This window comes from Apteryx rowi, unplaced genomic scaffold, assembly GCF_003343035.1.
Source record: "Apteryx rowi isolate R43461 unplaced genomic scaffold, aptRow1 scaffold_169, whole genome shotgun sequence".
Taxonomy (NCBI): Eukaryota; Metazoa; Chordata; class Aves; order Apterygiformes; family Apterygidae; genus Apteryx; species Apteryx rowi.
This window is the reverse complement of record NW_020447963.1, coordinates 1142204-1157783: the sequence shown is the minus strand read 5'-3', so window position 1 is coordinate 1157783 and position 15580 is coordinate 1142204. Positions and strand designations below refer to the sequence as shown.

Sequence of the window (15580 nt, the reverse complement as noted above, 5' to 3'; positions counted from 1 at the left end):
ATTACCAATTTCAAAACACATCTCATCAATCAAGCAATAAACTATGGCAAGGCTTGCTGTCAAACAAACAAGGTGCTAGAAGCAAGGAGAACAGTGCCAAACACAGCAACACTCAAGATAAGCTTCTCCTGACTGTCTTCTGTTCTGTCCTGACCTGCAACAGCTGCCCCATGAGCCCAGATATTTCCCATCACTTTTTGGCACAGGCAATACCAGAGCCAGCAGCAGAGCATTAACTCAGATTTGTTACTCTATATATTCCAATTACCTGTCTCAGTAACAACAAAACCCTGGAAGTACTGATGACCATTAAGGCCAATCAAAAGCATTTTAAGTCCTGCTGTGGTCAGGCAAGCAGGCAGCATATTTTAGGCTCTTTCCTAAGTACTAATTATTTTTCCCTTCCTTGCGGAAAAAAGGAGAACGTAGCCTTTCCTGTTATGCAGCAGGTCTCATGCTATTCTGAACATCAAAATTACTTGCAGGATGGGGCGGGGAGAAATCTCTCTGTATGTGGGGACCATGGCCACAACACTGACTGACAATTGAAAGCAAGACAACCTCCCTACTTCCATACTTCAATCTTTAAAAGCATGTCAGACAGCCAGAAACTTGCCATAGATCAAGAGACAAGAAATATATTCACTTACTATAAAAGCTTTCCTCTCTTCAAAACAGAGAAGTCTTGTAGCCCAGACTGCAGATTTCTTAAGAGGCCCTGCTTTGGCAGCAGCTTCTCCTACATCTCATTTACAGAACGCAATGCGAGTATTCTGCAGATGTATTCGCATGGATTTTCTCTTTTGCAGTGAAACACACATAGAAGCAGGAAAACATTATCTCTTTCCATGGATGCAAAAGGAAGACAAAGGCAGGTCAAAGCACTAACAAACACACTAAGAGTGTTTCTCAGGTCAAAGCAATGGCAAGCTTAAATAGAACCAGGGTAACATACAATCAGATTTTAGGGCTGAAGCCAAAGGATACTGCCATGATAGTCTAAACTTACCGCACAAAATAAACCTCAAAACCTCGCCCATTAATTTCTGCTTCAAGGCCATAATTTATTTGTGCTACAGTATCTTTCTAAAGGATGACTGTTCTTCATTTAGACAAGTTCCTTCTCTCAGACAAGCCCCAGATTTTCAGGAGATGGAAAGACAGCAAATGGGATGCTCTTATCCATACTCATGTCCATTACTCATACTGATTACAGCAGCTGCCATTTAAAAAAAAAATGTAAACAAAAAGAGAGACTTTTCTTTAGGTTCCTCATTCAAAAACCAGACTCCGCTATAAGTGGTGAATATGCAAACACCTGAACCTGCACCTTCCTGAAAAGTGTCACATGCACCAACTCTATAAAGAAAGGAAGAAGCACTAAGCTATATCCAATTCACTCTGGAAAAGTTCATTCTCTCAGTCAAAGGAGGGGTAATCAATGCCTGATGTTTGAAGGAGACCACAAGTAACAAAGCCACTGGCCAGTCTTAACAAGACCTTGATCTCTGACGAGATGAGGAGAGCAAAGGACACTTCATTTTCAGCATGCCTTAAACAGTCAGAAATGGAAACTGATACACTCCGCAAAATGTTCCCCTCCTACTCGTGTCTGAGCACCAAACACCTACCGCACCCTACAGAACTCCTGGAGAATTTGCAGCTTGTTCTGACATCTGTATTATTTACCTAGCACTTCATACAGCTAGATTCTAGTTCACGATGGGAGTTCCTGGCCGCCCTCACGATACAAGTTTCCTGAAAAAAAGGCAAAAAAAGATCTACTATACTGTACGCATGGTTTCCTTACCTGCATTTTCCCCAAGGCAGAACTAAACTGTTCTTCAGCAGCGGCCTGCAGACTCTTTGCAACGGTAAATGCATCGCCCCCAAGGAGCACCTGCCGAAGCTGTCCTGCTTGGGTTTCTAGGACTGCTTTACTGAGCTTTGTCAAGCCTCTCATGAGCATGATGGCATCACCTGCCATGACTGAACTCTTTCTGTGCTGAAAGATGAGAAGAGAGGAAAAAAAAGAAAGAAAGAAAAAAAAAAAAAGAGGTCATGGAATACAGCAATAACAAAAGTTTGCAACTAGTTTCAAGTCACCTGAAAGCCAATGGCATATCCCAGATAATCTCATTCCACTTTGGCAACCAGCCACGGTGAGAAATTCTGTTTGCAGTTCCGATAACACACCGGCCAGCTCGAACGACAGCTAGCTAGCTGACCTTACCAGGCAAAATGAGAACTCCTCTTATGACCATGCATTAGTTTGGATAGCATTCCAGGACTTTACAGAAATATTCAACTTATTATTGACCAGAGGGAGGCAAAGACAGGTAGATCTCAACAACCCTGCAAAAATGGTCCTAATTTCTTCCCAATCTTCAAAAAGATTAAATGCATTAGCATTTGACCTTTGAAACATATTTTCAGTGCCTGATAGCATGGATGAAGTGTACTGACAACTGCCACATCCCATTCCTGCCTTGGAACCATGCCTGTGCATTTTACATAGCACAATTTCTTCACTCCCACATCAGTATGTGAGCTTTGTCTATCCGCCAAAGGTAGTCTACTCAGCCCCCAATTTGTAGCTCACTCTGCCACTTGTAACTGGAAACTTGGTATGCTCTAAACACCTCTCTACCATGACCTTGCAAACCATTTGGAAAGTGCTGCACTACCATGTAGTGCAGAGTCAAAACTCAGTATCACTTCCTACTTGAGAGGCACCCTGACTCAGACTCATAACAGTTTCTGCAATTTCAGTGTCCTCAAGTACAAACTGGGCATTATAGGATGCAGAACAGAATGTTTTTGAGATGAACAAGTTCAGCTGACCCCTTTTAGCACAGCCTAGAACTAAGTTCAGGCTCAGGACACCAGCTCTCCTATATCGCTATGGTTCAAGTAAAAGAAAACCAGGAGTGGCTTGTTCCAAGCAGAACTGTCTCTCAGAAGAGAAGGCCCATGGATATGAAGTAAATAGAGCAGATGCACACAGACTGTGCTGGGGTGCCAAAATTGTCTTGCCAGGGAGATGGTTTTATCTGTTTATTTTGTCTCTCACACTTTTTAAAGCACTCCCACATCTTTAAAGCACAGTGATGATAACTCAGTGTAGATTTTTCAGCAGTCTGAGGGGTCGCAATTCCAGGGCTGGCTCAGTCACGTGCATGCCCACCTTTTCTGACACAGAAAATGGAGCCACATAGCTGGCACAAGATGCTGCCTAAGGCTCAACTTCACCTGTGGAATATTCTCCCTGTGCTGATCTGGAGGAAAAAGAAAAAAGAAAAAAAAGGAAAAAACTGACTGCAGTAGCTTCAGAGCACTACCAGGGCCACGTATTTGAACTATTATCAAAATAGGTGCACAGGCACCATTTCATTTTTAGAAGATATTCTGTCAACACCCACATACGCACAACAACTGTAACTGTTAATACATTGAAGTGACTCAAGTGATACAGAGTCAACAGCACACATGGTATTATACCCTACYGCAAACAACAAGTAATTGGATCCAGTTACCATTGCAGAAAATGCAAAGCCTGTCTCGCAAACAAGATCGCTGTATCAGTCACGCAGGAGAAGTATGGATTGCTATAGCTAAAGTTCAGGATACGTATATAATTTTACTGCAGTCACACAGGAGAAGTGTGGATTCCTATAGCTGAATTTCAGAAATACACTACTATGTAAATGATGGTTAAATCTTGGTTACTGGAGTCTTTGTTTAACACCTGTTAATCAGTGATCAAAATCAGGAACAATTGCTGTAGCCGGGAAGTGAGTATAATACATTACATGCTCTAAGTATGGTCTTCAGAAGGACAGCCAAGTGTTAGCCACATTATCTGGGTTTAATGGGTTAGCTGTAAGAAAACAAAATCACATCCACCCAAGTCATCGTTCTGTGTTTACTGTTACAAAACCTGCCTACATGCTCCCGACCTGTAAGAAGTGTTACTTCTGAATCTCTTCATAGTTTAGTCACTAGTGCTGGTTTTAATGTTGCATAATGCACTTTTAAAACTTAAATACTGTTTGTCAGGTACGGAGATTTACTCTGCCAACAAGAGTGTTCCCCTCCCCCCCCCATCCTTACACTGAAGATATCCACATAGTTCTCAATCAAAGCATTTGCAGGTGATGCCTGCAATTCAGTGCTAGAAAAAGTAGTTAACCAACAGCACATTACTGTCCTCTCTGAAACAAAACCTCTTAAAGGTTGCTTCTACTGAAAAGCTCATCGTTTAAACAGTCTCATGTATTAGGAGCATAGAAGAGATTGAACATGAACCCCCCCCCCAAGAAGGGCAACAAAAGGTAATGCAATACAGATCAATGTACACTAAGACAATGCACAAAAAAAATCCACTTTTACATGGATTCTTTCTAACCAGCAATGCTAAAACCATATCATTCCTTTCACCCAAATAGCTGAAGGGCTCATTTTGAATTGACAGTTATGATACAGTAAACATACATTTTTAATACATCTTCTGAAATAAAATTCAACAGAGAAGCTAATGCAATCACAAATGGAAAACATGCATTGCTCAATGTGCGTTCAACCCCACATTGCTAAATATATCACTGAGGAAAGAGGACCAATTCCCCTTTATAGGTTTTAGCTATAAAAGACAACTCCGGGCCCAAATCATTGCTACTGATGTTCTACTGACTTGCATGCTGTCATCACCACTTTGTCCAGCACCGGGGTTATAACCACCTACGTATCATGCAAGTGCTTTGTTAGTTCAGAAGCATCAGAAACATGTTCCTATGCTGCACGGGAAAAAGGACCAGCTATTATAACAGGCCATTCCAGTCAGCACCTCTTTACTCACTGAAGAGACAAGCGAGCTCCTCTCCATAATGTAGTGGGGAAGGTATGTCCCACAGGCTTTATAATAATTAATCACTCCCCCCCGTACTCCCCATGCCATCTTTTTGAGGTACTACATCAGAAATAATCACCAAATGAAGTTCTGGGCTCCATCATGAAGTAAAGTCCCTCACAAGACAGAGGGATTTCCCTCTACAATAAGGCCCCTGCACACATCAGTATGTCAAGGGTACAAAGGGATTTACCCACACACAGGTAAATCGGATATAAGCTGCTCTTGCTTGACTGAATGGGGCGAATCTCACACCCGAGTGTTCTGGCACTCTACAAAAGCCACAAAGCAAGACCCAAATCCCACTCTAGCGAGCTAACGCTCTCACTCGGAAGTTTTTCAAATGTGTTTTTATTTGTGGATTCTTAAAATCGTGTTCCAGCAGAAACACAGGCCTGTGTAGCAAATACAAGCCTACAGGCTATTGACTTGCTGTTTTCAGTGATCCTTCGCAGACTGTATACAAAGTAGCTCACAGAGGACAAATTGAAACCACTGCTTGAATATAATTAAACACAAGGCATAGTTCAATAAAAACTTCATAGGTCACACCCAGAGAGAGGAACCAACAAATAAAGGCTGAGGAGGAGCATATTTTCCAAAGTGAGACAATACTCCAGCTTTAATAAACAATGGCATCTGTAAGCCACCTCCTTCTAATTCCTCATCCTTTGTATACTAAGTGCTCGCCATTAATAAAGCCAAGTCAGGAAAAAGCAGAGGAAAGAAAAATAACTATGCTGCAATGATTAATCCTTTGGCCATAGACATCAGGAGCAAGAAAATACTCAGCTAACATCTGTACCCATCATCATACACTATGAAAATAAGAGTTAGGAAGTGCAATCAGAACTGAACTCTACTATACCGTAGGCCTTTTCCTCACTGGAAAAAAATCCCAGGATATCCGATTTTGTAGATCTCACAATTAGCAGGACACATTGCTTTCTGTGTCCTTTCCAGGAAAATTAATCAGAGATTAATGAGGTTATCACACACAAAAGGTGAAGAAAAACCATGCTAGATAAGCAAGAAGGGAAAAAGAGTATAAAAACAAAACAAAAAAGAATCAGTAGAACTATCTTTTTCTTCAGTGAAAAAAATGATGAGCACAAGCAAGGACAAGAGACAAGAAAACCGAAAGATGGAAAAGCATGCACTTCCAAGGTAGAAGACTGGCACCATAACCCCAGCAATACATGCATGTTAACATCCAATGCAGACAACAGGCAAGGGAATTGTTTCTACTGCAAGTTCCATTTATGCTACTACTGATTCAATATATAGCGTAAACAAGCTCTACCAAAAACTGATTTAAGGAGTGGTTTCCGCCAGCACTAGTCCAAGTCCAGAAAGGTGTATTATAGTTAACTTGTCTCCTGAGGAATCACTATCTAGCATTGGCAGAGATTAACACACTTTCTATACAGAGTACTGACAAGCTGGTCATGTCCATACAAGCTGTCAGAATGTCTGGCAATGCAGCTTGAAGAGGGTTGACAAGCATCAACCACGAGTATTTCCCAAGTATAGGCAGGGTCACAGTGTTTGTTTAGTGAACTTTTCACAGCTGAATGAACCTACAGAAAGCATCCCACACCTTTTAGCATGGGGAAGGCAGTATCTCACTGAGGAAGTTAGAACCAAGTCATCCATGGACACAGAATGAGATTCACATGGCAGATGGAGGGGCTGATGTGGGGCACGTGCCACACCGGTAGGTAACCTGTCTCCTGACATCAAACCGGACTTTGAACCCTGTTGTAATGACACAAAACACAAAACGTGGTAGTGACACAAAACTAAAATCAAATATTGCAAGCTGCCTGGATTGCTTCTATGTGCAGCAACTGTCTGCCTCAAAAGCCACTGTCTCCTCATGAGTAACAGCAGCATATTTCCTTCTTTCTTCAACATGCCACACTATTAGACTGAAGGTTTAAGCAAGTACAGCAAGACAGTCAGTAAACATATCAAAGGTCAAGCACTGAAATAAAAAAAACCTCACAAACAGGTAACAGATAAAACTTAGAATTCTTACATTTACAGTGATGTCAAAAATACATTCCTCCTTTCATTCCCCTTCTTTCCCACATGCTAGCATGTACACACATTCTACAGAAATGTGGTTTGGGGGGAAGTTTTCTGCGCATCACAAAACAGCCTCTCTCAAGGTGATCACTTCCCCTAGCATCAACAGTTTGCTATCCACACCAGAAAGAAGCCCTTCTACTGCCGAAGAGGCAAAAGAAAACAAACAAACAAACAAACAAACAAACCCTCCACTCACTTCACACCCACCCACCTCACAAGCAGCACAGTATTGCACTAGCCCACATTCTCCCCTCAGGGCTCTGGATAGTTTTAGCTGCCTTCTTTACCTCAAGTTTTTCTTTTAAAGAAATGATCCAAAATGAAAAAATAGACTGGACAGGTAGTAAGACAGATAATTGAAGCAATCTCTATGCTTTTTTTTTCCCCCCCTTCTGCCTGTTGTCCATTATCACAATCACTGTTATCTTAAGTGAATCTGAACAAGGACTAGAATCCTGGAATCGGTGTTGTAACCACCCATCCCATCAGCATTGGGGTGACTGTGACAACAGTATGAATATGAAATTAAAAAGAATAAACACCACAAACAAGGTCACAGGTGACCATATATTCAACATTTGTTCCATGACCACAAATCCAGAAGTAGCAGACTATAGCTTCAAAATAAGTATTATTCATCAAGCTGTTCTACAGCTCTTCTTTTTCAGATTTTCCCTCTTTCTTATTACATGTGTTGCCATGTTGATCCTTTCATGTGATCCTTTCATGACCTTTTTCAGTTCCATCACATACATCCACACCAGCCCCCTTAATAACAGATTACCAGGCCCCAGCCTAGTCATATTTTCATTAGTTGGATTCCTTGGGCTGCAGCTGACCCAAATTTCAACTTATCAGGGCACAGAACAAAAAACATTTTAAAAGGAAAAAGTTACCATCATCCTTTAGATCAAACTGAAGATCTCCTACTTCACTTATCCTTCATTCTTCTCTTCCACCCCTTCACACACACACAAAAGAAATCTGTTTAAAGATCTGACCAACAACAGAATTAAGTACTCCTGTATTTGAATCCAAACCACGGTGCAGGACTCAAGTTCCCTTAAATTCAGTTAGTCTCTGAAGGCAGTTTTAGAAATACCCTTGCACAAATAAAAGTTTGCCAACAGCATTTAAAACTGAAACAGCTTCCAAAGGCATGCAGCACTTGTTTACACTCTATTCATTGTAACAGCAGCACATGCACTGATAGAAGTGGGCTGCTTGGCAGACAAATGCATCTTCCCCCAAAAATTCAGAAGGCCTAGCAGCCATTTTTGGCAAATGACAGCTAGCTCAGAACCCAGCATGAGCAGTTTTCCCCATAAATGGCTTGACACACACCATAAGTCAAAAAAAATGCTTGGACATTTTAAAAGTAAGCATAGAGTCTGCTTTATTTTAGGCAGATACATCAATGCAAACTGACTGTTCTGGACTGACGGCTCTATATACTTCTTTCTGGTTAGGTCAGACATTGTCTGGGGACATGCACAAGCAGAGTCACAGCCCACGTGCCTGGAATTAATAGAACCTCTTTCTATCCTGGTCATGGATCTAGAAATAATTCACTCACAGTTAAGATCCTAGTGAGAGCCTGCATTCCCTTCACTACAGGCCACTTCCTCTACTGATACATCTTGACACAAAATCCTAATTTCTGTCACAAGCATCATTTTGAGGTAGATCCGATGCAACCATTTTGATTTTAAGGCTGCAGCTCACTCACTTTTCCCAAGAACGAGTTCTGTTCCAGGGAAACAAGTACTTGACACTGAGAGGGCAAAAAGTTCCATTTCCCTTATTTGCAGGCCTTTAAAATGTACTATTTATGCAAAGAAAGATTTAGGCCATTTTCACACTTTTTCCTGGCTCTGTTACACTGAGGCTGTGGTGACACTGGCTTAGCTTTAACTGGATAGCGCCCCAACGTGGGAGATACCAAACCACTACCTGCAGTCCATTTCTTTATCTTTCCTTTCAGAAAGGTGAGCTTCTGCACGTAGAGAGGTTTTTTTTATTTCACTAGCTTTTGATACCAGAATTATGAGACTATTTCTTCCACTTCCCATTTCAACCAGTGTCAAGTTTTCAGAAGTATTTACAGTCCCTGTTTATCCCGGAACTAAAGTAGTACAGACAAAAGCAGATCTTTCACTAGCAGTTCCACTAGTGGACAAGTCAAGGGCTTTGTTGTGCTACCAGCTAGCTGAACCAGTAATTTAATTTCACAAATAACTAAGTTCATCCTTACTGATCGTACTGAGGGCTACTGTGGGTCATCTGTCTGTTCCTCTCATCCACAGCTAACTTTGTTCCAGTTACACGGAACTGGAAACAGCATTAGCTAGAATGCTTACTTTAATGGACGCTGCTAATTAGAGAAGATACTTCCATTGAAATTGCACTTATATGCAGCACCTAACACCCTATCTTTGTATTATCTCATGTTACAAATACAAAAGGGAAGAGGAATAAAAGGGAACAAGGAAAAAAATAAGTTATTTTTTCAGTTTATTCATGCAACAACACTTAGAACAAGCCATTTCACTGTATCACCCATATGGCTCCATACCAGCAGGCACAAGCGTAACTTTAATCACATGAATAATCTTGATAAGTTTTGTGACTAAAGTTACTTCCCATGTGTCAATCTTTCATCTACAACAGGGAAAACAGTATATTAAAAACAAGATGGAGCATGACCACAAAAGCACAGATTAACATGAGATTCAGGCAGGCCTTGCATTTGAAATGTATACTAAAACAGACCTACTAAAAGCTGAACCTATACTTTTGTTTGGTTTTATGGTAAGCTTACACAAAAGCACCATTCACACAGTTGACAAGGTCCAAGGCATTCCTCTACGAGTGTTAACATACAACTAAAAAAATCACTTTAAAAGACGAGTTTTCCACAATACCACATGGAACAAACCTAACCATCAGGATTTATAAAAAGGTTACACTAAAGCTCTCCTGATCAAATCTAAAAGTTGTGTTCAAACAAAGCTAATATTATAAACATCTCCCTTGACATTTCCAGATTAGCACTACRCTCTCACAGTATCGCAGAAGAGACCACAAAAGCTTAGTTGCCCATCTGATGCAAGCAGGGAGCTGCACTTCTCCACAGTATTAAGCTCTGCGCGGGTAACCAACAGAACTTCCTAATGGTCTCATGCTCCGAACTGGAATGCAAAGTATAAATGAGGGAGGTTATCAGTTGGCAGTTTTTTGGGTTTTTTTTGGCATATGCTCTTATGCTGTAATTGTTATTGGGAGTTTTATCTTTCTGAAAGCACGCAGAGTCCAATTTGGAAATTACAGACTGATAAAAAGCTGCATCTCAAACAAATGAAGATTGTTTTAGACTCAAATACACCATGATTTAAGAAGAGATTCTTGAGAAAACAGGAGCTTTTCCTCTTGCATTTAAACATGCACCGCTTTTCACTAGTAGATCTCAAAGAACTAAAGAAAGGAGACTGATATCCATTTTTTCTATTTTAGAGGGAAGAAAGCAATTAATTTGCCCAAGATTATACAGCATGTTAGTGGCAGAATGGAATGGAATCACAGCTCTCTCCTGAGTACATTAATCCTTATAGCATACAGCCTGTATCTCAGTGCCCTTTAAATCTCCATCTCTATAGAGCAAAAACAAACCAAGGAGTTGGCCAGTTTGATGACCACCTCAACAGTATATTGTGAATAGAAGTATCTAAATGATTAAATGCTGCATCAGTGGAGGTTTTGGGTCAGAACTCTTCTAATTATAAACTTCTGTAAAACTAAACACATCCTGGACCTGTAACCATTCCATTCACCTGTCTTTCCTTAGGTGTAAGAAGGTATTTTCCTTATTATCCTTTTCATACACAGAGGCAGAGCCACACGTTTTGTCCTGAGTCACTACTCAAAGTGAGTGACCGGTACTCCATGCATGTCTCTCTCTGTGGAGTACACACATTCCCTGCTCACACGGTGGGCATAACCCTTCCATTATCACTGTGAACAGCAGGTCATACACACAGTCTCCCACTATTGATCCTGGAGGCGTGCATGTCTATATAGACGCCATGCCTTTCAACCTTGTCCTCGAACCTAGGGTTAAGTTCAAATTTAGTAACTTACAACACACACAAGCCTATTCATAGCCTTCCTAACATACCAGTGTCCTAGCTACAGGAGCTTTCCCACTCTGGCTGTGCCAAAACCTCTCCTGTAAGGACAGGAAAAACAGGATGTAAGAAGAGGACATACCAGTAGGCAAAAAAGACTACTTCAAGAAGCCACAGACTGAGGTGGGTTGTAGAACTACAGCTGCAGTGCTTAGGAGAACATGGTCTGAGTCTACAGTTCCTATATTCCAGCTCTATCACAAATCTCGGACAAGTTCTTTGCTTCAGTTCCTGCTTATCATACACAGGGGTATCTTCAACACCAGGGTATATAAAGCTCACTCCTCTTTTTCCCATAACCTACAACTAGGTCTAATCTGCAAGCTGTCATACCTAATACAGAATCTAAAAGTCTACAGTTATGTTCTCTCTGAATATGTTCTGTAAAATCATATTCTATATAACGCAGAATCTAAAGCACCAAAGCTTTACACAACATAAATAGGTGCCTTCGGAAATCCCAGACTTCCCATTGTGACTTCTGAATGGCCATATTCCAAAAAGCTTTGCTGTTACATACAATTGTATGCTTAATTCTATGTTTACTGTTTTTAGAGGAGTTCTCTAAAAGAGGCACTCATTTCACTCACAGCTTACTATCCAACCATTCTTCCTTCCACCTCTTTCCCAGTCCTGATAAACTTCTTTGTTCAATACTGTCAAAGTATTCAAGACAAGGATTTAATACTCCCAGATGGCACAGTTCAACAGACAGCAGAAGAGCTGTGACGTTTCAGAATACTAAGTCAGGCCCTTTTATAGTATATTTCCTCAGCACGGGCAGAAAAAACAAGGTGTGTGATTTGTTTTTTTAAAAAAAAAAAAACTAAACAAAACTGAATAGTGGTAAATAAAGATTTAGGCTAAACACATACAGGCTAAATAAAGATCTAATTTACGCACAAAACCAGGAGAAACTGAGGGGCAAATTCTCACAATACACTGTAACTGGAAGACATTACACTTACAACACAAAACAGTTCTAGGACTAACTACTCCATAAGCAGATCATCCTATTTGACATCTCTATATAAAAATCTGTAAGGAAAACACATAGCCTTTAAGCAGCTTCCAGAACAAAGTAGTTTTTACTCTGTATATGTTTCCAAGCTTGTATAGGCAGACATACAAAGTTGTAACATTTCTAGAAGCCAACTCCATAAAATTGTCAACCATGTTTTTCAGAGCAGCTGGTGTTATTTCCTATGTTCTGAGAGGTGCACAGAACACTTCAGACACCAAATAACTGGGAATTTAAGATTCTTCATTTAGCTCTACACATCTCTACTTACTGACAAAACATAAAAAACATAAAAAAGTGCATACAACTGTGGTAAGAAAGGGCAAGACCTGCATACCCTATTATTTCTTGGTCTTGCTCAGCAGCTTAGATTGGTTTAACTTTGCCATCTGCTGTAACTTCAGGAAAAAACAGTGGCATCTACTTAAACATGGAGGACATCTTTGAATCTAAAGATAGGCTCATGTCAATAACATGAGCTTTCACTGCTGGGTGGGAGAGCAAACACTGAACGAATTCCCCTGTACACCCTCAAACTACTGTGCTCTATTGTTGACTTGCATTTTGGCCCCATAAGAAAATAACAAATTATTTTCTTCTTCAGGAAAAGCTCACAGAACATGCAGAACTTTAAGTACTTTATTAAACAAGTTAAGAGGGAAGCTACCTTTCTCCTTAAGATGCTCTACCTCAGAATTAACAGTGCAATAAGCCAAAAAGCCTCTTCCAGACCCCTTTCTTAAACAGTTTTAGACTGAGAAGGCCAGTAAGCCTACATAGGTGCAGGTCATGAGATACCTAAATACTGCTTCAGACTTGCTACTCCTAATCAAAGCAGTACTGTTCATCCATCACTACAGAATGATTTTAGGAATATACAAGAAACAATTTTATCCATGCATCAAGCTGAGTCCTGAGATATGTATTTAGCAAGCCAGCTGAACCAAGCAAGCTATATCAAGCACTCTGACACACTAAATGAAAAAAAGACATTCAGGAAAAACAAATCAACCTACACCTACCAAAAAAAAAAAAAAAAAAAAAAAAATCTCATGTCACCAGTCAAACAGTTGAGCTCAATTCCTGCTTTCTAATTTCCCTAATGTTACCGTCCCCCTTCTCTCTCACTTTCTAGAGAAATAACATAACCCGGAAAAACAAAAACAAAAAAAAAAAAAGAGAGGGGTGTGAAATGACAGACCACCACCTTCCTATAAAAGGACTAGTGGAAGACTGGAAGCCAAAAAAAAAGAATTATGTTCTTGCTGCATAGATTCAACATGAGCTATTATTAACCTGCTCTAAATATCACAAGTGAAACAACCAGAGCTGCATTGCATAGTATGAAATTCTCCTTGACAGCAAGGAAACAAGGTGACCAACACTCAAATGGTAAACACATAGAGGAATTCTCCACATCTCCTGACCTTTTCTTCCACTTATCACACCACTTTATTTTTTAAAAGTGAGACACCATTAAAGCACTGCAGGTCACCTATTTTTTTTTTCTGTCAGATTAAGCCTGGACAACATACAACAGTTTATTATAAGCAGATCTTGTTCAAGGTTATGAAGGTTATTGCTAACTAACATTAAAGTACAAAATACAAAAATAAATCTGTCTGGTCTAAGAGCAGGCAGATTGGTAAGCAAATGAATCACAGTTAAACTGTTCTTTCTACTGACGTAAGAAATAGGGATAAAGAACTTATTACATGGTAGAGAAATTCAGGACCACCAATTTTTTGTTTAAGTGACAGACACCCATCTGCTTCAGCTTTTACAACTCAGAGCAGTTTCTAAACCCCTTCAGAGGTCCCTCACTGAGCTACTATTGGCTTTGAGGAGTATCCTTCTGCACACAGCACTAAGTATTTTACACATGGTCAAAGACTACACCCCACTTAGAAGACACTTCTCAACTGCCAATTTAAAGACAAGCAACTCAGGGCATAAAGTTTAGAAGTTGTTACATTCAAATATTTAAGCAAATTCTTAGTTCTGGGGGGGTTGCTTGGTATTTTGGTTATTTTTTTGTGGGGGTGGAGTTTTTAAAAAACTAACACTTTATGTTACCAAAAGCAGAAGAATCTTTTGCATCCTTCCACATTTTTCTTTGCTTGAACACTAAATAAACCAGTTTGCCTCATTTCTGTTACCAGTACTTTCCCAGCTTTTTTGTTCATTTTTCATAAAGCTGGCTGCAATGTTTGGATTTTCATTACACAGAGGGAGAAAGTTTTGCCGTAGTTGGGAGCACTCAGATTGTGTTTGGATCAGAAGTAGTCTTATTAAGTAACATACGGTTTTGCAGAAGTTATGATTCAGTAACTATGAATGGAACATTTTATAAGCCAAGAGTCTGTATTTGTAGTTATTTGGAATCAGTTTGCTCAGGGCATGTTTAAAAGTACCCACCCAATTAATTTTGGTCACTTTGTTACAAAGAATGTACAAATCTGTTAAGTTTGTCTGTGAAAAATAGACAATTTCCTTGGTCACATTATCAAAGCTGGCGGTCTTATGTTTTCTTCCCCATTTCAGCCACAAACAAATGCAAAATGTCCAAGAGATATGGTTTACATCCATCTTTAACCACAATTATAGAGCCTTTCCAGAGACAAAGAGAAGTGAGATTCTTAGCCAAAGCGGACTTGAAAGTCAGCACACATTTATGCAGCACGAGGCAAGGTTTTGCAGTTTCTTCAGCAATGTCAGCAGTGACATGGCAAGACACATACCTTACAAAGGGGAAAAGTAGATTCCCCCCTTTATCCTAAGCACTTTTAGGTTGAATATAAAATACAAGAAAAAGTTATCTTTCCAGAATAGCCTAAGCAGCTGTTGGGCAAGTTGAGAGATACCATTCCCTTCTCTGAAGGGGATCAATTTGCAAAACACGCAGCTCACCCAGCAATACAGAGACGAGACACCCAGAAGAGGCCAGGAGAAGGTTAGCCTCTCATAAAGCCGTTACCAACACGAAGTCTGTAAGGGGCAGGAAAACGCGGGACAGGGAGCTCCAAGGGTTGCACAAGGCCGGGGTTGCACACATCAGACGTTGGGCAACCGCGCACAGTTATACGGCCCGGTGCCCAAGCGCGCTCCTCTTTATGGCCGTCATCGGTCGCGGCGACAGCCCTAAACCCACTGATGTTCCCGACCCGCTCCCGAGCGCGACGGTTTAACCGACAACCGGGGCGCGGTGGGGCGGGGCGGGGCTGCACCGCCCCTGCGCTGCGCACCTGCCCAGGCGGCGGCTCTGAAGCGGCGCCGCTCCATGTCCCCGCAAGGCCGCGGGCGAGGCCGCCGCTGAGGCGCCCCGCGGGGCCGGGACCCGCCGCCCCGCGTTACCGCGCACGGCAAGGCCGG

The 15580-nt window shown here is 41.0% G+C and overlaps 1 protein-coding gene across 3 annotated transcripts in view; it reads right to left on the bottom strand.

Annotated features, from left to right (window-relative positions):
* COQ8A (coenzyme Q8A) overlaps positions 1-15127 on the bottom strand; it is a 47999-nt gene extending 32872 nt beyond the window's left edge. The window contains exons 1-2 of one of the 3 annotated variants that reach the window (XM_026060441.1): positions 15119-15127; positions 1811-2005 (exon numbers count right to left, since the gene is read on the bottom strand). In XM_026060441.1, the coding sequence (XP_025916226.1) occupies positions 1811-1987 (177 nt within the window). In that variant the 5' untranslated portion in view covers positions 1988-2005; positions 15119-15127. Of the gene's footprint in view, positions 1-650; positions 843-1810; positions 2006-15118 lie in introns of those variants that run through there. The other 2 variants (XM_026060443.1, XM_026060442.1) reach the window with 2 other exon arrangements.
* Positions 15128-15580: the final 453 nt, after the last annotated feature.